This window comes from Pelecanus crispus, chromosome 18 (genome assembly GCF_030463565.1).
Source record: "Pelecanus crispus isolate bPelCri1 chromosome 18, bPelCri1.pri, whole genome shotgun sequence".
NCBI lineage: Eukaryota > Metazoa > Chordata > Aves > Pelecaniformes > Pelecanidae > Pelecanus > Pelecanus crispus.
Window position 1 is genome coordinate 5,487,654 of NC_134660.1, and position 24,556 is coordinate 5,512,209.

The 24,556-nt window shown below is 49.2% G+C and overlaps 1 protein-coding gene across 1 annotated transcript in view; it reads left to right on the forward strand.

The window, feature by feature from the left end:
* LOC104030558 (acid-sensing ion channel 2) overlaps positions 1-24,556 on the forward strand; it is a 517,517-nt gene that overhangs the window by 465,016 nt on the left and 27,945 nt on the right. The window contains exon 2 of the mRNA XM_075722723.1: positions 3,447-3,597. Within this exon, the coding sequence (XP_075578838.1) occupies positions 3,447-3,597 (151 nt within the window). The remainder of the gene's footprint in view (positions 1-3,446; positions 3,598-24,556) is intronic.

A 24,556-nucleotide genomic window follows, 5' to 3' on the forward strand; every position in this document is an offset into this window, starting at 1 on the left:
ATTGCATTGTGCATCACTTGCTTTGTATATTATTATTATTATTATTATTATTATAGTGTTATTATTATTATTTTACTTTATTTTATTTCAATTATTAAACTGTTCTTATCTCACCCCAGGAGTGTTTCTCACTCTTACTCCTCCGATTCTCTCCCCCATCCCATCGGGGCAGGGGCAGCGAGCGATGGCTGCGTGGTGCTTAGTTGCTGGCTGGGGCTAAACCACGACACTACCCCAAAGTTTTCATGCTGTTTCCTAGCTCTGAGTACTTCAGCAAAAGTGCCTGATTTCTCGTTAGGACAAGCGCTCATGTTCTCTGTCGTATCGCAGTCATGGCTGCGGTGTGATATTTGGCTACAGAAGGCCATAAGTAACTGCCTGATTTGCGGAGATGAAAGGGTGGATACGCACCAGGAGCCTTAATGAGGATCTGTGCTTGCTGGTGGCCCTAAAGAGCAGCAGAAAATCACTGGGCTTCCTTGGAAATGTTTCCGCGCAGAGTCCTATGGCAGTGTAGATGATGCCACCAACGCCTGGATTTAAGCTGTGTCTCAGATAGTCCCCTGGCCTTGCCGTTGCTCAGGAGCAGATGTGGGGCTGGAAAGCAGTTGCATTTCTTCCATACATGGGTCAGTGCGTCCCAGGTTGTGTAGGACTGGACAGGTTTCCCATCTTCTCCTGTTGTGCAAGAGAAACATCTGCCAAGGTCATGGCAGATGAGCTCTTGGCCGTGGCCAGCAGCCTTTCATGGACTTGACGGTTGCTTGCTGAGGGTGGGGCAGAGGGGATGGAGGCATGTCCCTTCCTTTTCACGTCACTGTTTGATTTCTTTTTCTGGGACTGGGGTCCCAGATATGCAGCTGAAGTGAGCCCCAGGCCTCTGTCACTTTAGATCTTGTTTGTTGGATAAACATGCCCGAACTGGAGGTTTTACACTTAAAATTATACAGCTGCGAAGGGCCACATAAAAAGCGCCATAAAATTGCCTGGATTTATTTGGTTAAAGACTGCACTGGGTACATCAGCATCTAAATCCTTATTCAGCATTTACGTTGTGCTGTTGCTCGCAATATAAGCTTGCTTGTCCCATGACTTTCACTAACGCAAGTTTTCTTCTTGCTGTATTTTGAACTATCCTAATTAGATATTTTTAACTTCTGCTTTCAAAGCCTATCTGGGAAAACCCATCTACGGGCACTGGCTGCTAACACAGGCTTACTGTTGTTCAGCTTATCTTTCCGGCTTGAATGGTTTAATAGGTCAGTCAGGTATTAAAATAGGATTTTCACTTGGATATAAAAATCTTTTTTAAAGGGCATTTTTTTTTTCCTGCAAATGCTTCATTTTCTCTGCGTCCCTTTTGCTCCGATTGGAGGTTTTTAACTGGAATATGATTTCATATTTCTCTTTTTTCACCTGCTTCCCTGATGCTGTGATTATAAGGCATATGTCAATATTTGAGGGGAATAAATTGCTGATGACTCCAGCTTCTGTTTAGTTTTATGAATCATCTTGGGGTCATATGATCTCAGCAACTGCGTTAGCGACTTGTGATTTCTGACGGGACTGCAGCCAGCGTGCTGCTTGGTGTTGGGCTCCCTTCGCTCTGAATATTCATTACCAGTGTTTGCCGGTTGCTTACTGATTGCAAAACCCAGACTTTCCGAAGCCATGAAGCAGCAGAGTGACTTGAAGACAACTCACACTCCCAGTTTCACACTGGCGCTTGTCAGGAGTCACCACGTGCAGTGGTTAGGGGATTTCTAAACATTCTCCCAGTTTAGGGGAAGGCTGAGCGCAGGACTTGTCAATGCCCGAGACCGTCAATGCCACTGCAATCAAAGATGTCACATCTCTGCTGCCCCACCAAGAGCCGCCCCACTCAGAAACCCATGTCCACCCTACTTGGAAACCCATGTCCACCTCCCTTGGAAACCCATGTCCACCCTACTTGGGAAGCCATGTCCACCCTACTTGGAAACCCATGTCCACCTCCCTTGGAAACCCATGTCCACCTCCCTTGGAAACCCTTGTCCACCCTACTTGGAAACCCATGTCCACCCTACTTGGGAACCCATGTCCACCCCCCTTGGAAACCTATGTCCACCCCCCTTGGAAACCCATGTCCACCCCCCTTGGGAACCCATGTCCACCCCCCTTGGAAACCCATGTCCACCTCCCTTGGAAACCCATGTCCACCCTACTTGGAAACCCATGTCCACCCTACTTGGAAACCCATGTCCACCCCCCTTGGAAACCCATGTCCACCCTACTTGGGAAGCCATGTCCACCCTACTTGGGAAGCCATGTCCACCCTACTTGGAAACCCATGTCCACCTCCCTTGGAAACCCATGTCCACCTCCCTTGGAAACCCATGTCCACCCCCCTTGGAAACCCATGTCCACCCTACTTGGGAACCCATGTCCACCCTACTTGGGAACCCATGTCCACCCTACTTGGAAACTCATGTCCACCTCCCTTGGAAACCCATGTCCACCTCCCTTGGGAACCCATGTCCACCCTACTTGGAAACCCATGTCCACCCCCCTTGGAAACCCATGTCCACCCCCCTTGGAAACCCATGTCCACCCCCCTTGGAAACCCATGTCCACCTCCCTTGGAAACCCATGTCCACCCTACTTGGGAAGCCATGTCCACCCTACTTGGAAACCCATGTCCACCCCCCTTGGAAACCCATGTCCACCCCATGTTGTAGAGCTGCTGGTGGCCTGGCAGCCCCTATCTGGGCTTTGCCCAGAGTTTCTTTCAAGAGATGGGCCAAAATGAGACTAAAGAAGGAGCAAAAGCAATGGAGGAGATCTTTCCTCATTTGCCCAAGTGTTTTTAACTCTTATTATTTGCCAAGTAGTGGTAGAGTGACGAATTAATGGGATGTTGCATTTTTTTGTGTCAGGAGAGCACAGGCATCATTCACATTGCTCCCTTTGGGTGGAAGGCAGTGGGCATGAGCTGTGCCTACAGGGTTTGATATTCAGCAGCTGGATGAGCATGGAGTGAGTGTGGGCTTCAGTGCTGGCGTTTCCCTCCTTTGGGGATGAGCCCACCTCGAGGTCTGCAGCCATGAGCACGCAGCGGTGGTGGACTGAGGTGCCTTGCACAAAGATAAGGAATTGCGTTAGATTTTAGTAGAAGCTCAGACACAGTGTGTACCTGTGTTTCACGGAGACTTAACATGATATGACTCTGGCGAGCTCCTGAAGACATTTGTTTGCTGCTCTAAAACAGCTTTCCCTTCCTCTCGTCCATCTTTTATTTTATGTAAGGAGAGCACAATAAGTGATTAAACCAGATTAGATTTATCTGCAGACATTTCCCTTCAAGCTGCAGCGCGTGGCTGTTTCTCATCCTTCTGCCTGTTTTCAGGTGGGAAGAGTGGTTGATTATAGGGGAAATATGATATTATTTCTCTCTTCTCTCCTCGCAGGTGTTTACAAAATATGGGAAATGCTACATGTTCAACTCAGGAGAAGAAGGACGGCCTCTTCTTACCACGGTTAAGGGTGGGACAGGCAATGGACTGGAAATCATGCTAGACATACAGCAGGATGAATATTTGCCAATATGGGGAGAAACAGGTAAGATCTTATTTTTCCTCCTGTAAACATGCAGGTACTGGTAATTTTTTTGGAAAGACCATCCCATCCCATCCTCCCCAACCAATGTCTAAACCTAATAGCTCTTGAAAGCAAGAGGAGCCCAGTCTGTACGGAAACAAGTTGCTTTTCTTCTCAGTGTCTGTGGCTGCCACTTGGGACCAGCATGTCCATAGCTCAGCTCATCTGTGAGTGCTGGAGTTGGGTGTCCTGGCACCAAAGTTTGGGGTGCTGAACAGGAGTGTCATTGGCTGTCCTGGGACGAGGGTGGGCACTTGCGGGTGACCAGAGGGGTGGTGTCTCCTTCAGGTGCTCCAGCACATCCCTCTTCCCTAGAAAGCCATTTTTGGGAGGCCACGTTCAAGGTGGACCTCCAGCTGCTGTCTGTGTTTTCCTCCTCCTTGAAATTTAGGGATGTTCGTTGCCCTAATTGCTGTCTTTGCGTGGGTTAGTGCTGCCTGGGTGGACCAAGGGCTTGGCTCATTGAACTCGGATCATTTGGGATGGATGGCATCTGTCCCCTAAGAAACCCAACTGGGTTGGGCATCTTCTGCAGAGCCAATGTGCTGCACTGCAGCCCTTTAATCCTGGCACAGAGAAGGGCAGAAGGTGCTGACCAGAAAGGCTGGGGCTGTGTGCTGTCTCGCAGGTCTCATGGGTTGGGATGGCAGCACTCGGAGTGGACATGGAAACACTGCCTCCTGCAAGGGCAGCTCAGCAGCTCCCATCGTCCCAGCCGAGCTGCCACAGTGGAAGTTGCTGGCAACACTGGTGCCAATTTCTTTAATGAATGCGGCTGCAAAAACGGTGGGTAGGAGGCTGGACTCTGCAAGAGGGGTGGCATGGGCAGGGGACGGCATGGAGAGTGACGCATGCCACCAAAGACAGCCATTTAGAGCAAGCCTTATCAGTTCTTCAGCAGCGGTGGCTGCAGTTTTCATGAACCCATGTTGACATTTTAAATGGAACATCAAAAAAAATGTTGGCAAAATTGCCAGCCTCTCTGTTTCTCTGGCAGTTGCAAGGCAGAGCGTTGCGGTTGGAGATTTTCAGGATGAGGTTGTGTTTATTTTTGGGTATCAGGAAAGGGAAGGGAGCAAATCTCACTTAAGGTTTTGTGTTGCCATCACTCCGTCATCCTGTGCAAATGAGCCCCTTCGAGTCCCTTACAAAATTGTGCTCAGTAGCAAAGAGGAGAGTTGGTTGCATTCATTCAAAACTTAAAATTTATTTGTGTGGTGTCTCATGATTTAAACAGATTCCCACAGTCCCGTCAATCATTTAAAATTGCACAGGCTTTTATAGCAAGAGCTTTGCCTTCCAGTTTTTATCTCATATGCAAAGTCAGCCTGATCTGGCTCGGTTGAGGGGGAGAAGACGATGATTTGGGATAATAATTTCTGACTTGTTGCATTTGTTTGAAGTTTTGTCTTTTTAAAAGCAAAACAGGTTCACAATAGAGTGGGAAGATGAAGTGCATTTTCCACCTCTGATGCTTTATTGCTTACAGGCTGCCTTGGGGGCAGGAAACCATCACATTGATGGCTCAGGGATGTAGCAGGCTTGGACAGCCACACCACGAGCTCTATATGTTCAACCTTGTTGGGTTTTGGACCCTCTGAGGTTCCCCATGGAGACACAGACCTTGTGTCACACTGTGCTTGCTTTTTGGAGCTGCCTTTTGGAGAACCTTTAAGAGGAACCCATCCAGAAATGCGCTGCCTTTAGACCTGTGCTTTTCTATCACTGCGATACCGGGAAAAGTGGACCAGTCTTGGCTGGGTAAACCAGATTCTTATTATACATGAAGGGAAAAAAAATTTAAAAAAAAGAAGCAAGCGGAAAAATAAATTGGGCAGACAAAAGATGAGGGAGGAGGATGAACCAGGTCTTGTTCTTGCCATCTGGCAGGGAAGCGGGGCAGGAAAGCCGGTGGCAGTGGGAAGGACGTTTCCAGTCTGGTACCTCCACGTCTGTGAGCATCACCATCACCCAGAGGTTAGGTGGGATGGCAGCTTCTGCTGTGCTCGCTCTCTTCAGACAACTTTCAAGCCCTGCATGTGGCAAAGGTGCTTGAAACCTGGCCATGGCTGTGGACTTTGAAACCTAAGGGGGAAAAAAAACCAACCCCTTTTAAGGCCTTTTGAGTCTGGGCTTGACGTTTGACCACGTGGAAGGGAGCAATGTACCCTTTTGATTTTCAAGATGCCCCGATGATGTCCTTCCCCCCCGTGACCTCACCACTGCTGATCTCATGTGTATTGAACTTAAATTTGTATTCAGCTAAAGATCAGAGGCATAGGGAGGGATTCTCATGTCCCTAGAACTGGATTGATATTATGGGGCTGGATTGTGCTGGGATAGTTATTAAGATCTCTGTCTGACCATGAAATGCTATAGAGTTCAAAGCAAAACTATATAAATAAGGCTCTTGATTTGGTTAAATAGTATAGGAGAGTCTCCTGGACTCATTGCAAGCAAATTTGGCCATGTTCTTACAGGTCCAGGTAGAACTGGTACTTGACTTTGAAGCTTATAAAACATTAATCTTTTCCTTTCAACAAGAGACTTTTTCATCCCTCACATTCACACAGCACCTTGTACAAGCTGTCTTCAATCTTCATTGAGCTGTCTGGACACTACCAGAATAAAACTATTAACTATAGTGGTTAATAGTTGCTGTTCCCATGGAAACGCTTAACTCAGCTCTTAGTAGGTAAGTGAAGGAGTTGGTGATTTCCAAATATTTGCATAATAATGTAAATGTGTTTGGAATTAAATCTCCTCAGCTGCTACCACTGGGACTGCACAAACTTGGCTCTCCAATGAAAAGCTTTGTCAAGGGCACACAACTCTTAATAGTGAACTTCAAACTTCAACCCTTGCTATGGAGAGGGATGGGGATGGACATGGGCCGGGATCTTCGTGGTGCAGTGCCAAAGCCACGTGTAGGCATGGGGAGGTCCAGCCATGGGGATGCCTTCAGGATGGAAGGAGCGGAGTTTTTTCTTCCCAGCAAGTTCATATTTCCATTATAATCTGAGCTGTTCCGTTCTCTCCTTATCTTCAGACACTTCTACAGACTGGTTTTGCTACTCCATTTTCCCAGTAGCCATGCTGTACCCAGCAGCTGCCTCTGTCTGGCCTTTTAGTTGCCTCTTAGGCAATGATTTTTGCGTGGTTGAGTTACTTGACCTTTTTTCTCCAGTTTCCAACTTCCGCAGTGTCCCTCAAACGTTGCTGCTCAAACCATTTCCTTTCCCAGCTGGTTGTCCTATATTAATCCAAGGTTTCCCAGAGCTGTCTGGAGCTGCCCCCGCCGAGCTGCTGTCTCAGACATGGTGTTTGCACTCCATTAGGGCTTCACAGATGCTGAAAGCAGACCAACCTCCATCACCGCAGGGAGGTCTTCACATGGAAAGATATGCATTTCTCTGGCCCATCCTGGTGGCCTTGGCTCATGTTTCCTGCAAGGGTCTGTCCCATAGAAAACAACGACCCGAAGAACCCGCCAGGCCCCAGTTCACGGCCTCTCCATCCCAACCATGGCCGGGACACCCCATGGGACCTTTCTTCCTGCACCCTGGGTCCCTCAGGCCCTCGTGGGCACAGAGCAGTTGTGGTTCAGTTGGATGCAGGGCTGATTTTTATCAATGCCAAGTTCAGGTGGCATCTTATTCGTATTTAGTCCCGTAGCTGCTTTGCTTTGTGCTCCAGATTTGGAGATGCCATAAAACCGCGTTCTCTTTCACAGTCCTGCATGAAAATAGTTGGCGCGTGGACTCAAAAATCCTCATTTTGCTGCTGGCTGCATGCCTCAGGATCTCTGCTTTCTTTTTTAAACTGTTCTTTGCAATTCAAATAAGAAGTGAAGAAAGAAAATACTGGTTTGTAGCTTGGGATAGGGCTGCTCCAGGAGCTGCTACCACCATGTCATATTGGCATATGCTTTGTAATACAAAAAGTGATTTAATTGTTACTGACTTGGCAAACAAAACGAAGTGTATTGTCATTCTAAAAAGACCTTTACTGAGTATCCATTAATATCTTGGGAAGCTGAAGTATCTTGTCTAACAAGTTGCTTGTAATAGCAAAATATACCTTTTGCTTGACTGTCTGCCTATGCAAGCCCATTATTTGAACATGTTAAATTTATGTGCAGTCTAATTTTGGAATAGCGAGCGTACACAGACTGCTTCAGTCTTGATTTTCAAGCGCAAAGACAAGGGTATTTTGACTGTGTCTGGATGTCATGGCATCAGGCAGCCTTGACATCTTTGGGTGTGCAAAAATATTGTGTCAGGACTGTCAAAATCATGAGGCGCGTGGAAAAAAAAAGACGATAAAAAGAAAAAGAACTGGAAATCTCTGTCTTTGGAATTTTACACTTCTAGAATTTATATTTCGTAGTGTTTTACTTCAACCATGAGCATACTAGACATGAAAAGAGTGGGAGGATAATTTGTGGCTGAAGTCTTCACATCACCTTTGTGCTTTAAAGAAAGCCTTAAATATTCCAGGTGGGAATCATGATGCAAACAAACAAAAAAAACCTAGCAATCCTGCATGGAGGAAAAATGCAAGGTGGAAAAAATCTATACCAGGGAAAACTCATTCCAGTAAGTGAGGGGGAAACAGCAAACCACAGACTCGGAGTAGCGTAGGTGGAAGCTGCAGCCAGTCGTACATATGGCACAGAGTCTCCCAAATTCTGTGCTTGTGCATCTTTGTCTCACAAGATTAGGTGCTGGGGAGTGGCGGGACTGTGGAGGGTGTTTGCTTTATTGCACTTGATAGGGAAAGTGGCAGAAAAGCAATCAAATATAATAAAAGAAACTCTATTTTATAGCAGTGACTATTTGATTGGAAAGGGAATCCACTTCTGGCTAATCTTTCTGGAGTGGTCCAAGGTATTATATATTGACCTAATATAGCAGCACAGTAAATTGGAAATCACTCAGGCTACAGGGCTGTAAATAAGAAATACAATTGGAGAGTTCTGCGTTTGTGTTTCAGGAATTGTTGGATAAAGATGAACATTTCATACCAATTAATCAAGTAACATGCTGAATAAAAAACGGGGGGATGAGGAGCGTGCTATAAAATTGCACTAAGAAGCAGCATGAAATCTATAAAGCTTGAGGCTTCAATCCAGTTAGGAGACTATCACGTAGTATTGTGGACTGCTATTATTTAACTCGACAAAAACCACGGGCTACAAGCAAGACTTTTGATCTAGGTCACGTAGAGAAAGATCTCAAGCCTGTTTCCTTCACACCCAACCCATTTTGATTCCAGTTTATTTTTTGCTTCCCAGCAAGGTTTTTCCATGTTGTTACGGAGTGGTGGGTACCAACCCCTGCCATCAAACGGTGGATGCAGTGGAAAACCATCTGTTGGTGGCTGGAGAAAGCCCCTCGCCGGGGGGTTGTGGTTTGGGAAAAGGAAAAGCCGGCGGTGTGTGGTGGGAGCTTGGGGACCAACCTCTGCCGTGTCCGAGGCGCTGGATGCTCACCCTCCCTCCGGGCATCGCTGCGGGGGGAGCTGAGGCATGTCTGTAGCATTAATCCAAATTAGCCAGAGGTGCAGGTGGTTTCGGTGGCATTGAATTTCCATGCCACTGCTTTTCCTCCTCATTAAAGCCGCCTTAATTCCGCTGATCCCTTTCCATTTCCAAATTGAATTTAGATAAATTGAATTAGCGTGGCTTAATTTTGAACCGGGGTCTTCACATGAGCCCTGATGCTGCAGAAGTTAGCTCAGATTTGTTTGCGGCTGCTGTTCTAGGAAGGGCCATTTGGGTCCTCCTTGAGTCTCTAAAGGGGGGAGAAGTGACGGTGGTGCCATCCATGTTGCGACGGGCAGCACTTCTCAGCCAGCCCTGACCTTCCTCCAGCTGCATCTCCCTGGGGACCAGCTCACAGTGGGATGCTCGCGGAGCAGAGACGTGCCCTGGGACATCATGCCAACGCCGGCACGAGCCTCGCTGCCTCGCTTTGTGCACAGCTTGTGGTAGGTCATATCTTAGAGAAGGTGTCTCTCTGGTGGCTTTTTTCTGGTGAAGAATAGGTTATCAGGGCTGTGTTGAGGGATCTACTGCTTGCTTTGGGTTTTGGGATCTGTAGTGGAGCATCTCCAGGAGCTGCCCAAAGTTTGGGATGCTCCAGGCATCAGTTCAAAGGGATTTGCAGCATGATCCATCCATGTTCAGTCCTTGCAACCAGCACCACAGCCATGCTTTTGGCTTGAGACAGGGCTGTTCCTCCTCATTGCTCACAAAAGCCCTGGTAACTTTTAGGATCCTGCAGCCGAGCCACTGCAGAGGGGACTTGGAGGGGGCGAGGGTGACCCCAGGCAGGTGCCGGTGGCTGGAGGCAGACGCTGCCAACCCTGAAAATTCGTCTTGCAAAAGTTTACTGATGCGGGCACAAATTGAGAGCGTTTCCATGGTTTCTTTGATCCGCCCGCCCTCTAGGATTTCGTGCCAGCCAAAACAGATTTAAACAGCGTCTCCACGCTGCTGAGATGGGTCTGCAGAGCGTTGTTCCTGCTGCACTACGACATCTTATTGCAAGGATTTTTACGGCAAGGAGGGACAGTGGGTTTAGCTCAGGGGTCAGATGTTCCCCCCGCTTCCCTAAAGCCTCCCCAGCCCCGGCACGTGGTCGCCAGCTGTGCAGCCTCTGTGCACGGCGCATTAATAAGCCCAAGCCCTGGGGCATTTCATTTGCCAGCTGTGGAGAGGCACAAAGCACTCACTGTCATTTACTTCTGCATATTAATACAATTAGTGGTGGTTCTTCATAAATCCAGGCCGCCTTTGGCTTACAACAGATCTGAATTCAAGTGGTGGAGGAGGCAGCCTGGGCTCCCCCAGGTCACGGCTGCAAACCCGACAGGCTCCTGGCATGGTCCGAGGGGCTGTTTCGGATTTACACCACAGGGAATCGTCTGCAGGCTTTGAGCCACTGGTTTTAACCGCAGGGTTTGGGAAAAAGGGAAAAAGGCACTGCTTTGTGCATCTGTTTCATTCACAGCTTGTGGAGTTCGAAGTGGAATAATTATAATTAACATAAAACTCATCTGTAAATATAAAATAAGTAGGGAGTGACCTCGGAATGGAGGAAGTGATGGGCAGCAGCAGGTAAGCGCCATTGCCGGATGGCGGGCTACGGCAGTGGTGGGTGATGGATTGCACAGGGATATCCCGTACGCATGTTCATGCGAAACCCTGAGCACGTTTTAAAATGGGAAACTGCTTCCTAAAAGTCTGTGTGTTAGTGCTGACTCCAGGGCCTCTCAGAGCTTTTGCAATTTCTTTTCCATTACGGGGATGTTGCGAGCAGTCGCCTCCTGCGTGCAGCCGCGGCTGCCTTAGGGCAGCTCTTTTGCAGATGAAACTCTTGTTTGCCTTTGGAAGGGTTGGTTCTCAATTTCATTTATCAAGTAAAATAAAAAAGGAAAGGGAAAAAAGAAAAAGAAGAAAGGCAGGGCAAGGTGTGTGTGTAAGAGTAACTTGCCTTCTCCAGCACTTTTTAGCCCAGAGCGTTCGCACCAGCTGATTAACAAGCTGTGTGCGTACGTGTAACGGCGCAGGCGGATGAAATGCTGCTCCCTTTGGAAGGAGGAAAGACCAAAAAGGCTTTTATTATTCATAATAAGAATACATGATGGTTTAAGAAGGAGAAAATGATACTGAATTGATCTGGAAACTGCAGCGGGGACTTGGGGAGCTGGAGGAGGGCGGCTTTGCTTGGCGTTTAACCGGGGTGCTTGGGTCAACACCCTCTGTTGTTCCAAAAGAAGGATCCCGCAATCCTGAATCAACAACTTTCCTTCCTGATTAGCTTCAGCTAATCTTTTAGTAAGGAACACCAGATAAGACACACCGGCATCTTCACTGCAGCTTTATTCGTGGTCTTTAGGGGATGTGGCAGCGCGGTGCCTTGCTCTCAGTTGTGCGTAGGGCTTCCCGGGCTGCCGGCTCCTGTTTGCAGGGCAATGCGCAGAGTTGGCGATGTCGTGCTGTGGCAGTGGTGGTGGACATCCCTCCCCGGCTCCCTCTCCCACCCAACACCTTGTCTCCCAGCAAGCCAGAGCAGAGAAATGAATCTTGGCTGGCACTGGATTTCAGTTTCTGCAAGAGCACAGAGCCCCAGAAAGGCACAAAATCAAGATCCGAGTAAGTCAAGACAGCCACAGAGCCATAAACCTGACAGCCCCCATCGCCAAGGCTGTTTATGAAACTCTGAGGTTGACTGGTGGTAGCTGGTGTGTTCAGAGCCCTGCACGGACACCTCCATGCCAGAAATATTTTAGATTACAATCTGCAGTGAAAGCCCATAAAAGCGATGAAGAAGATTGAACTAGGATAGTAATTTGTTGCGTGACATCAATCTCATCCTTAGAGAGTCAAATTAGCCTCGCTGCTTACATCCCTTTCTGCAAAATGAAGTAGAGCTTCCCATGCATAAATCTCCTTTTGCTTAAATATGAGCTATTAAATGCTACTACGAAACAACTTCTGCTGAACCGCAGTCAGTGCTGCAAAGGGGGAGCGCTGCTTTATTTGAAACGATGCGAAGGTTTGGCATTACCATGCAGCAGTAATTAGCCAAAGCAATAGAAAAACACCCCAAACCCCAATGATGCAGGGTTGATGCATCCTTCTGAAGACTTGAACGTCCAAAGAGATAAATGGTACCTATAAAGAAGCAATGGCCTTGAGCATAAATAACACCGAGGGCTTTGGGCCAGGAGAACTAGTTGCTTTTTTGCAATAGGAAACTCTGATCTTGGATCAACTCATCAAAGGCAGCTTGACCTTTACAAGGCTGGTTGGTGTCACCTGAAGGGAGGTGTAAAATGTGCCGCATCTTGGACCTTTTCCTAATGGGGGCAAGAATTCATTCAATTAGCTGGGTTTCCTGGGGAGAAAAGGTCAATGTTATTTCCACCTTCCACCAGCCCCCTGACAACCAGAGCATCCACAAAATTAGGCTGCCACTAAAAATTAATTATGTTTGCCTGAGCATACTCATCAATAGCGCCGGAGTGAAGAGGCAGCTCAAAGGTTACTAAGGTTTTTGTGTCTGGGCTGCGTCATTAAGGTTGTCACATAACCAATATACTCCCGATCGTGGTGAATTGTTCTCCGGGGCCTCTCGGTGTTATCATGGAACTGAAGAGAGCTAACACAGTTGTTGAAAAAGCTTTTTTTTCTCTTTTGCTATGTAGCAGGTACTGCTGTGCCATGTGCCCAGGAAGTTGTCAGGGCCTGATGCAGGCTTGGGTTGCCCCAAGGATTGATGATGGCCATCCAACACGGCTTGTGGAATGAAAGGACTTGGTGGCCGGGGAGATTTCAACTTGGTATTAAAATCGAAAGGTTGTTTGTTTTTAATAAATAGGGGGAAATATTCATTTGTAGCCAGTCTTTAAGCTTTTGGATTTCTGAGCCTAAAACAGGTGCTTTTTTTAGCCATCAGGAGGAACATCTCAACAGCTTTGGCAGCTGGTAAGCGAACACAAGCCTGAAACCGGTGAGCTTGTTGTAAGGGATTCCCTCACCGGGCAGTGTAGGCGAGTCTGTAGCATCCCCATGTTTTGTCCCTCAACCCCTCTGGTCCCCAGGATGAGCTTGATGCTGAGGTCCTGGCCCATGAGCTCGTCTAAGGAGTGCATTTCAGCCCATCCTAGCGCAATCAGCACATCACACAACGTCCTCTAGGTCCAATTAGTGCCAGTTTGGCAGTTAGACACCCAGAATTAAAAAAAAAAAAAAAAAAAAATCACAGTGCTTGTCTGCTGCAGGTATCTCATCTCCTCCTTTCCTAGTTCCCAGTCCCCTGTACAGACACGTATGTGCAGAGCAGTTAAGACGTGGCTGGGAAAGCTGCTCTTACTCCTGGGCTTCTGCTTGAGAAGGTGTGTGAGCTGCTGTGACAGCAAGGCTTTATCCTCTGTAGGACTGGTATTAGCAAGCACAGTCAGACGTCCCCAGTCTCATAATGTTGTTAAACTGAAGGCTGTAAGTACGTATCAATGACTTAATGAGAAAATCCTTTAAGGGATGTAGATGCTTCAAAAGCTTTTCTTTAAAAAAAAAAAAAAAGCCCCAAAGTCAGGAAATGTTCATTTAAGGCAAAACTAAAGGAATGAAAACGAGCAGCTGGCTTTGGGAAATCTGGTAAAGCGGAGATAAGGCACCTACAATCAACGGGTACACGTTACAAAGCAATGCCATGCAGCATTAAAATGAAACATGCATTTCACGCTGCAGCTGTCGTTCCAGTCTTTGTGGCTGGCGCGTAAAGTTAAACGTCCATAGCCCAAATACGAGCACTCAGAATGGCGACAGTTCATTGGGTAGTAAGGAGGCATGAGAAGAAGCCTGGCATGGCCAACGTTGCCGCTGTCGGCCAGTGCCCACGTGGCTCGCACCGAGGTGACTAAGTTTGGGGGCCGCTGTCTGCAGCCTCAGCCTTTGCTGTCCCAGGAGCTCTAAAGGTGCCTGCAAACATCTGATTTTTATTGCTATTTTTTCTGAGCACTGGGAGTGAGGTATTGGTGACTGGTGAGATATTGGGATGCTCTCTGGATGCACTGGTTTTATGTGAGGATAATCCAGGTCATTACCCCCCCTCTGGTCTTGACCCTTCCCCGAGTGTCTTTGTTTCCCTCCTGGAAGACGACGAGCTCAGTGCATACTAATCAATCTCACAGAGGTACCAGGAGATTTTGTAGCTAGAAAGCGCTTCGAAGATAAAAGTCTTTTGCAAGTGCTAATTAAATTTAATTGTATTAATCTCTTTGGTGCAGGGATCATCATTTTGCTTCGATTTTGTCCAGCCCGTAGCGACACGAGTTCTGGTTGATGTTTGAGACCTCCCAGGTGCTTCCTAAGGCAAATTGCCGTGGTCCCCGCGCGGTGTAAAGCTGTGCTGAGGATGACGGTGAAAGGGTTTTCCCCTCCTGTAGATGCTCTGGAAGCGTTTCACTTGTGCTGAGCAACATGAGTAGAGCCCGACAGTCTTCTCTTAAAAACATCATTGCTTCGGCCAGCTCTGAAGGAGCAAATAGTCTGTCTTTCCTGAGATACGGAGCAAATAAAATATGTCTTTCCTGAGATAATGCAGGACTTTGTGAAAGAAATCTAGGAGCCCCAGTGCCCACGCACCATGTAGGAGCACTCCATGAGGGTTTCCTGCAGCTCTTGGTGGCCGCTCCTTACCTCATCTCATTTCCTCATCAGGTATCATCACCAAATTTTCGTTGTCCTTTCAGTTAAGGCTCTTTCCTTGCTTGTTTACAAGACAAAATAGCCAACGGTCCATGTTGAGCATCTCCTTTGACGAGCACAGCTGTCTCTGGTTGTACCGTGTCTTGTTGCAGTAATACAAAGAGCTCAAGGGAATCGCAGATGGCAGAGAGCATCTAGAGCATGCTTCTGGGTGGCTGGAGAGCAGGTGAAGACTAACTCAGCAGAACAGAAGAGCGGGGGGCGGGGGGGGGAAGAGTGGTGGTTAATTATTTGGCTTCTGTGGAGGTTAAAAGGATGGCAGGAAAGAGCGAAAGCTTCTCTCTCATCAGCCTGCGAGCAGTGCGTTTCTGCCACGGTATTTACTAGATCCGCAATGGTGGGATGTGTGGGGGAGAGATGAAAAGGGAGAAAAAAGCTTGAGTGTTGCAAGGTCTTTATCAGCTCTGCTGTGCCTGTGCTGCCAGAGCTCCAGCCGTTGCAATGATATAGTGGTGGCACCTGCTGCCATGTGAGGTCTTCTGCTGCACAGAGTTACCTGCAGCAGTGCTGGGCTTCACTTGAGATGGTTGAAATGGGGAAGGAGTTGACACTGTCTGGTTTGGAGAGGATGAAGGAGAAACCCTGGTAAGTCTTCAGGTATGGGAAAGACTAAGCTGGGGAGAAAGGGAGGGACAAGCCATGGTGGGTCGGTGAAGGACAAATGGACTTGGGTGGTGGGGAGGACATTGCGTGAAGCCCTGGAAAGATGTCTTCTCCTTCTGTTGTCCCTTGTGCCTGTAACGGAGTGAGGGAAACCCATCTTCACTGGAGGCTTTAGGGACGGGTTAGATGACGGTCCATCGGAGGAGCTGGGACTGCTGTGATGCGGCCTTGGGGCGGGAGGGTGGCTTTGGTGGTCTCACCAGGGCTCTTCCAGCCGTGGCTGTTGAGACATGTCACTTGGCACCCATGGGGACCCTGGCAGGAGCTGGCCCTGCCAGCCCTGCAGGACGATGTGTGGGTGATGTTGCTGTTGACCTGTGCTTCTGGCGTGTTGGCATCTTTTTGCTGCTTCTTCAGGACACGTTTCTTACTCTTTCTCATTTTTTGGCAAAGTGGGGTGTGCCAGGTCATGACTGTTGACGGGGCTGGGTGACTTTGCTGCTCAGTGACAGCAGACTGAGATCGCAAAGCCACGTAGCAATAAAAAAAAAGGAGCTGTTTTAGAGCCATGTGGTACGCAGAGGCACCACTACCTGGGAAAAAAACCCAAGCGTTTCAGGGCTATCTAGGGTTGGTTCTGGCGTGCTGCCACCACCGATGTCTACTTTGCTACCAAACACCCCGCGAAACTGGGGAGCTTTAGAAAAGAGGACTGTGACTGTGTTTTGTTTATCAATTTTAATATTTTTGTTGTGGTTATTACTTCCACTACTACTATTTAAGGAGAAGCTTATAAAGATTAAGAGAGGGAAATGCCATCTGCGGAGTTTGGCCAAGTGACAATTTATACTACATGATGCCGTTAACTCAAATATTTTGGAGAGTGTGAACAGTGGAGAAAGGACGTGATTGCCATTGCCTTCACTCAAATATAGACATACGAAAGGAAAAGTCTCTTTTATTCCAGTGGAAGGTCAGCGTGAGAAAAGCAAAATAGGTGTCTTTGGAAGCAGGGATGTGAAAGAGGTTTCTGCTATTAAACAGCCCCGTATACATCCCGAAACATGCCGGGCAGTGGGAGGCAGAAGTCCGTCTCATTATGGGGAATGGCCAAGGATAGCAAAGGATTAATGCAGGAGTGTGGAGAAAAAGGGCTCTGAGCCAACTCTGCTTTTCCTTGCGATGTGGTCACCTTTGGTCCAGGGCAAGAGACCATCAGCTTGCAGGGACATTGGTTTGAAGGCTCACTTTCAGGCAAGAAACCCTTTTTCCACCAGTTCTGAGCACCATGGAGCTGTGCACCAGGTGATGGCATTTTAGCCATGGAACAGCCTCCCTAAGCTACTTTATTTTGCGACATTTCAGCACCTGCCACAAAGTCTGAATCTGGTCTGGGCTGCTGGTCCCAGTGCGGGAGCAGAAGGTCCCCCTGGTTTGCTCCTCCATGGTCCAGGCTGTTTCACTGGTGGCCTCTTTCCATCACTTCACCGACCTCCTCCTCCAAGACGTCCAGGTCACGGAGGTTTGACTCCCATCTAATTCCAGGCTAGGGCTGAAGCAGCTCTGCGGTGTAGCCACAGCACGAGGAATGCCGGAGACGATTCTGGGGGAAAAAATGGCAAAAAAAATCCTGTTTATTTCAGTGATGTCCTGATTGAGATGCATTTCTCATGCTCTGAGCTCTCATCCGAGTGTCTTCCCAAGGGAAAAATTGACACATTTTAACGTTACGCAGCAGTTTGTTATATTCCATCCCGGGAGCCAGGAACAATTTATCTTCAGCGTCTCATCGTAATGCCCTTCAGTGCAGATATTTATTTCCATAACGGTAGTAATGGCCTCACGGGGTTGTTTGTGTAACGTTGCATGGGCTTCCATAAATATTTCAATAATAAAAACAATAATTAAGCATTATTGCTGCGATACAAGTTAGTATTGAACTCGTGAAAGCTGAAAACTCACAAAAACAAGAACACTTGCATCTCTGGCTGTTAGCTCCGTCCCGTGCCGCTGCGGCCAAGGGAGCAGGGCTGGGCTTTGGACAGGAGTGGCCCAAGGCTTTGGGGGCTGGATTTGGTCATTTTGCTGCCCCAGGGCGGGACGCTGACACGCAGGAGCCTGTGTGAGCCCTGGGCTGTTGCCGTAAGGGTGCTGAGTGGGTCCGTGGGCACGGGGACCCTCTCGCTGTGTCCCAGCATGGGACAAGAATTGGGGTGTCCAGAAGCAGAATCTTTCCTTGGGGTTGGAGTTGGGGTCCGTGAAATGTCGCGATGCAGGTCTTTGGGGCCAGGTAAGAGTGGGGAGGTGCGGGCGGCAGCCTTTGTATCTTCATAACCCCGATGGCCTGTTCCCCCGCCCGGCTCCCCGATGGTTTTGCTTTCTGGGCGCAAAAGCGGGTGCAGAGCGGGCGCAGCCTGCATGGTGCGCGCCGGGACGGTGGCGGACCTCAGCCGTTCCCGTGAGCTCTGCAGCCTGGAGGTGAGCTGTGGGGCTGTCCGTGAGCCTTCGCAGGCAAATTGCCTTTGGGCTTTGAAAGGGCAGCGCTGCTTCTCGAAGGACGGACGATCGTGTCCTGGCCCCAGTGCCGCAACGTGGTATCTCAGCTGTCAGTGCTAGCAATACGCGTTCCTCGCAGCTGTGTATTGTTGGCTCCAGACCTTTTGATTTCCAGGTTAGACTTAACCATCAGCTTATCCTAGTTTGGATTTTTTTTCTTTTTTTTTATAAATATTTTCCTGTCGGTGGAAACGCTCTGCTCCCTTCTGGTGTTTGCCTTTGATGTATTTATAGAGAGGATTCATAGCCTTCGTCTCGCCAGACGATACACAACCCAAGCTGTGTTGGACTCCTCCCAAATGCCGGGTTCCCCGCTCCTCTTCCCATCCCGGCAGCTTTGGTGTGCTCCTTTCCCCGTCTCCATCGATCAGGCTCCGGTGACCAGAACCAATGCCAGTATTACAGGTGAGGTTTCACTGCTGAGACTCCTGGAGCCCCCTGGCTTGCAGGCATCATTTCATTCTCTGCGTTGGCACTTGAGAAGGTAAATTTGGGTGGTGAGCAGGGTGACCGAGCTCTGAAAGCTGGAGCGGAGCCGTCCCACCCTCCGTTACCCATTAAAAAGAGGTTTCTCGTCTAACCGAGTGAAGCAGCCCTCCGAGGCCGGGCTGGATAATCGCCCGTGCCGCCCCGTGGGCTGCGGGGGGACCCCAGTGACCAGCTGAGACCTGATGGCCAAAACACAAGGAGCCGAGCGCTCCCCTTGCTTTGGCTCTGTTGCAAAATCCACCTCATCTCCCCAAAATCTCGGCAGGGTCCACTGATGCCTTGCGCTCCGTCCCCTCGCTGTATTTCACCTCCTGGCCAATCAATTGTGCTGCAATTTTCTCCTTGTGCCTTGCAAAAACTCAGAAGCAACCTCCAGTATCAGCAACGCCGTTTTCTGCTTAAATCTCCAGGTTAGCGCTGATTGATTTTTTTTTTTTTCTTTCTTTCTTTTTTCTTTTTTTGTTTCTTTTTTTTCCCCCCTCCAGCAAAATCGACTGCAGCAGTGCAGGCTGCACTAGATGTAATTTTCACAAGTTATTTTTATCAGAGGAAAGTATTAGACTGCCTGCTGCCATATGAGATCTGTCTGTGCCCCACCGGCCTTACCGTGGGCAGCGCACTACAACACAATGCAAATATTTTTATATATAGCATCCTCCATATGCGTTGTTGGGCGACGGTGGGAGGAGAGAGGGCTGGGGTGGGGGGGAACGCCGGGGGCTTTGGGGGGACAAAGGGAGGGAGGTGGATATGCTGCGAGGAAGCAGCGATGCTTTGGGCTGAAGATGGGACATATAGAGAGAGGGAAAATCCCTTCCTGGTGCAAAAAGGGTTTGGTTTTGGTGTGCGGGTGATGGGAGTGGTGAAGGCCCCGTAGAAGGTCTGCGGGTGGGAAGCTGAGATTGGAGGAGCAGAAGGGACCCTGGGGGAGCATCACCTCCTGCGGCCACCCGCTCTCCCCGCTTTGGTAACCCTAATCCTGAAAAATCGCTATAAAATAGGATATCATAAATAAGCCAATAAATAGGCAGTATGAAATTCTCCACTCTCCAGGTCTGCAGACTTCTAGTTTTTCTTCTATTAAGGTCTAAAATCCATTTGGCTGCTAGAGGTAAAAATTACTAGGTGGGGAGTTTTCTAAGGAAACGTGGAGAAACTGAAACTTCTTGTGGAAATGTGTGGAAAAACCTACATCTCTCTAAAATATCCTGCATCCCAGTTGTGGAAGCATTGCTTTGGATGCAAGACCAAGACTTACACCTTTGTATCCCTGAGTTAGAGCAGGGGGCTGGGGTTTCTTTTTATCTTTTTTTCCTTTTTTTTCCCCACCTCCAGAAAAGTCAGCTATTGATTTCAGGTCTGTCTTGGTCCTTACTGGAAAACACTTTGAAATATCAAACAAACGTGTGAGCAGGAGAAGCGTTTCCCTCACCGATGTAGCTAACGTAACATGGGGTTTTTTCCCCACTCTGATAGACTGGCTCTTTCCTGGCATTCTGTAATCATACGCTGCGTCTGAAGCGCATCCTTTTCCATTAAAATAAGTGTTTACTTAGTTGCCGAGTTCACCAAAGTGCTTTGAAATTACATCACTCAAAACACTGACATTTATAGGCGATGCAAATTAAATAGACATAACTACAGCTGTCAGTGCAATTCAGGCAGGGCATGGAGTCAAGGTTTCTCAAAATGGTGAAAACCTCTCTGCCCGCCGCCTGTCTTCAAGCGTCCTTGTACCAGCAGTGATTTTATTTAATTGCACGCTAACTCCGAAGCTCTTCCATCCAGCCTGGCTTTGTGTTCAGAGGGAAATTGCTTTTCTCGAAACGGTGCAAAAGCAAATGGGACCAGCTCCGGAGCTGGGCTCTGGCAGCAGAGTCCTCCTGCCTGTGGGGACTTCTGTGCTTCAGCCTCCAGAAATGTGTCCTGGAAAGGGACCAGGAGAAAATAAATAGTTGTAAGAGGTTATTACTCATTGGAGTGGCTGCAGAATGGGAAAAGCAGGCAGGTGATGGGGAGGCACGAGCTTGGCTCGAGAGGGAAGTCTTGTCCTTGCAGGATAAAGGCCCAGCGGGAGCAAATCCTGGTTATCTGCTGGTGGTGCTGGACCGGTGCGAGCTCTACGGCATCCTCCAGGCTGGAAAATGAAGCACAGATCCTGCAGAGGAGCTGGACCTGGCACAGCTCAGTCTGATGGCCTGCATGGACCTTGCGGTCCCATGGAGGCTCTCACCACAGGTCAGGGTGGTGATGGTGGTGGGATCACCACTTGGGACGGTGACCCACCATCTTGGGGTGGAGACCTGCCCCAGTCGTCGTCTTCTGTCCCACTTGGGGCCTTCCCGTGGGACCCACATTCCCATTGAGAGGTGTCAGGATGCAGAGGGGCTTTCTGGGGGCCTGCGATGCTCAGAGCTGGAAGATCTCCCTGGCATCTCTTTGGACCTCCAGTCTGAGAAACCACGTCCTGCTGACTCCTCTACCAAGTACACGGAGGTGACATCTCCCTCTCGTCAAGGCCAAAAGCTGGCTGGACCCTGGGCTTGGCTTCCACGGCATCCCGGTCCCCTCCATCCGTCCATCCACCCCAAAGGGGCAGCAGCAGAGCCAGGACCCAGCCTCGGCACTGGGAAATCTGCTTCCATCTGGCTCCGCTACCAGCCAAAATTAGCAGCAGCTCTTTCACTGTTTAATATTTCAAGATGTTCTGGGGGAAGCAGCGAGGCTCCTGGGGCGGGGAGGATGTGCAAGAACTGCTTCTGCGCCTTTAAAACGTGTCCTTTCTTATTTTAATTTTTTTTTTTTAAATCTTTTCTGTCCCTGCGGTGGCAGCAGCTTGCCAGAGCGAAAGCTGGCAGATGGGTGGCCCAGGGGGGATGTGGGGAATATATTTCCCCTCCGGAGGGAATGTCTCTCCCTTCCTCGCTCCGTATTTCTGGCAGCAGCTCCCAGGGACGAAGGAGATACCGGGGTGGCTCCGACCACCCCTCTGATTTTTTGGCTGTCCTCCCTCCTGCGGTTGCCCTTCCCTGCCACACGTGATTCCCAAAGGATGCTGAAGTGGGAAGGGAATTTATTTTCCTTCCCCACCACGAAGCAATTGTATAAGCAGCATAACCTGGCAGGAGCAACCCTCCCTGCCCTGGCATGACCCCGCCAGTAAAGCAGGTTACAAGACACGTGTTTCCCCACTTTAATGATTAAAGCTTAAGCTTAATAGGAGCGAAGCAAGGAACTGAAATATTCATGTGCTGGCTTCTCGCCGTCCAGCAAAACCGCTTTAACAGCTCTGGGCTCGGCTTGCTGGAGACCTGCCGGTTTCTCCTGCCCCGTATATTATGTAAGAAGCTTTTTAATAATATACGTTGAGACATATGGCCCCTCAGATTTAGTATGCAAATGCAATATGCTTAACTAAAAATAGCAGATATGCTTAATGTAGTTTGTTATAACACCTTCTGTTACTTGGTGGGTAACGAATCGCGGCTGTGCTTTATAGAGAGCTTGCGATGGAGCGAGCAGGCAAAAACCTCCGCTCCAGGCTTGCCGTTTGTAGTGAAGGAGCTCAATCATGTCCCGTCTCCTGCCTCTTCCAGCACCGTGACGGGATAATTAAGTAGAAAATACCCACATAAATGCGTAGTGGTGGGTTAAGTAATGAATTCCTGGTGGGAAGGCTTTGGGTCCCAGCTAGGTGTAGTTGTTGCGTTACATCCTGGGGCGTTAGCTTGTGTTTTGGGGTTTATATCCGTATATATTATCCCAGTTTACACTGTAGGAATTGCACAGTGGTTAAATCCCAGCGGTGCCTGGTGACAGCATCGGCTCTGTGCCCTCATCCCTTGGGATTATACACAGAGGCTTTGCTGCTGCTTTTCCAGCCTTTGGGCCCAGGGAAGAGAGAGAAGGGACGCAGGGTGCATCTCCTGCCCTTCCCAAATCTCCCTTTCAGCCCCCCTCTTGCAGGCTCTGCAGGCAAAAGGTTCTCCTCTTCCTCTTCTCTTTATGCGGATCCCTTCTTGCCGTTGTTTCTCGCAAGCAAAGAGAAACGAGGTGTCATGTCAGGGTGGCGACTGGGTGTCGGCAGTGCTCCCATCCCCTTCGCGGAGCAGTCCAGGCTGGGAAGCAGCCCGCCGTGCTCCTGCCGCAGCCCCGACAGCCGGGCTGTCTGCACCTTTCAGATACAAGGAGATGAGGTTTTTCAAAGTGCTCTTTCATTAAAAAAAAGAAAAAGGGGAAAAAAAAAAAAAAAAACCCAAACCTCTGAAATACTCTGACTGTATCCCAAGAGATAAAGAGGAAGAATTGATTTACCTCTGTAGCTAATACCACTGCCTTGCTTGCCTTTAACATAAGCTGGTGGCCTTTCATGCTGGTAGCGCTTTCAGGTGCGGGGCTTTTGGTTTTGTTTTCCCAGAATAAATCTTTAACCTTGCACACGAAGTACCTGATGACTTGCTATAGTGGAGCTTGTCATACGGTGCTTTTATGCTGCTCTTCGTCTGCTCTCCATCACCATCAAAGCCTCCAGTGGCCTTGAGATCGTCACTAATGTGCTGGAGCCACGTCTACCTGGGTTGTCTGGCTGCTGGGCGACGTTTGGGGGGGTCTCAGGTCATTTCCCACCTCCGTGAGAGAGGATTTGGTCCCCCAGGAGACGATCCTTTTCCTCCCTGTTTCATTCCAATGCTGATTATTTGAGAGGAGCAGGGGAACATGAAGTCCCTGTTGCAGGTTGTCAGCAGCGCTTTGAAGCGGCAAGGTTTGATTTCATAGCTACAGGGAAGGAGAGAAGCTGGTTACCTCTGTCGGTTCCTTAGCTCTGAAAAGGGAACGCCTGAATTTCCCATTGGGGCTCGGTTGTGCTTATCTGATCCTATCGTAGCTGCTTATGGAGATGAAGGGCTTGCCTTGGCTCAGTGGAAGGAAGTTGCAACACCTTGGATGTGACTCATCCTGCTGTAGACATCTCCCTGGGATGGGATGAATCACTCCGGAGCCGCCTGCCTCGCTCCTTTAGTGACAGGAGAAGCCTGAAAATAGATCTAAGTGTCCAGAGCTGGGCACAGGGCTTGCCCGGAGCTTGTATTGGTGCTGTCAGCAGCAGTGAGTGCTCCAGCAGCAGCAGGGACCCCAGGGATGTCACTGCAGCGTCCACGAGACCCTGGCTGGACCTGGCAAGGTCCTGGTGTGGACCACGGCAAGGAGATCGCGTTGGAGAGAAAAGACAGCGTTCCTTGGTGCGCTCAAAAAGTTGCAAAAGGGAACAGCCTTGGAGGTGTTGTCCTGCCTTTTGGGCTCCCAGCAGAAAGGGGACAAGGCTGAGGGACCTTAAGAATAAAGGGCTGGGTGGTCTCCATCAGTGCTCTGTATACGACTATAACCTGTAGATTATGGGACTTTCCATCCTATCCCCTCCCCCAAATGCAATATACACCTCCTGGAAAGCAGTTAGAGGGGTTTTCCCCTCTTCTACAACAAGGGCTCTTCTCCAGCCGCTTCGGGGACATTTTTGTCTTCTCCAGCATCAACTTATCCCCATTCCCTTGGGTCAGCGCTGGCCCTACCGTGCACTCGGGAGCAGCCGGACCCCTCTGAAGCCTGGCCAGATGGACGAGACCACGACGGGCTCCCCAGTCCCACGGCCGCCCTCGCACGGTAGCTTCTGTACATTTAATTTGTCCCTTTTAAATGCAGGTGAGCAGCCAGGCTGGGTTCACGCATGCTCTGCACAGCCCCGCTGGGACTCTCGCTCCTGCCGCATCTGAGCGGGGCGCATGGTATTTTTCCCCGGCAGCTGCCAGAGCCGGTGGTAGACATCTCATTTTCATCCGTGGGGAAATTCCTAGTCCCCGACTGCTCCCAAAACAGCAGCCAAAGCACAGCCTGCAATAGCGAAAGGCACAGGAGCGACTGGTTTTTAGTGGGGAAAGTTGCGTCGACTCGGTCACCTATCAGATGGATGCTATCAAACCTCCCCGAACCCTGTTG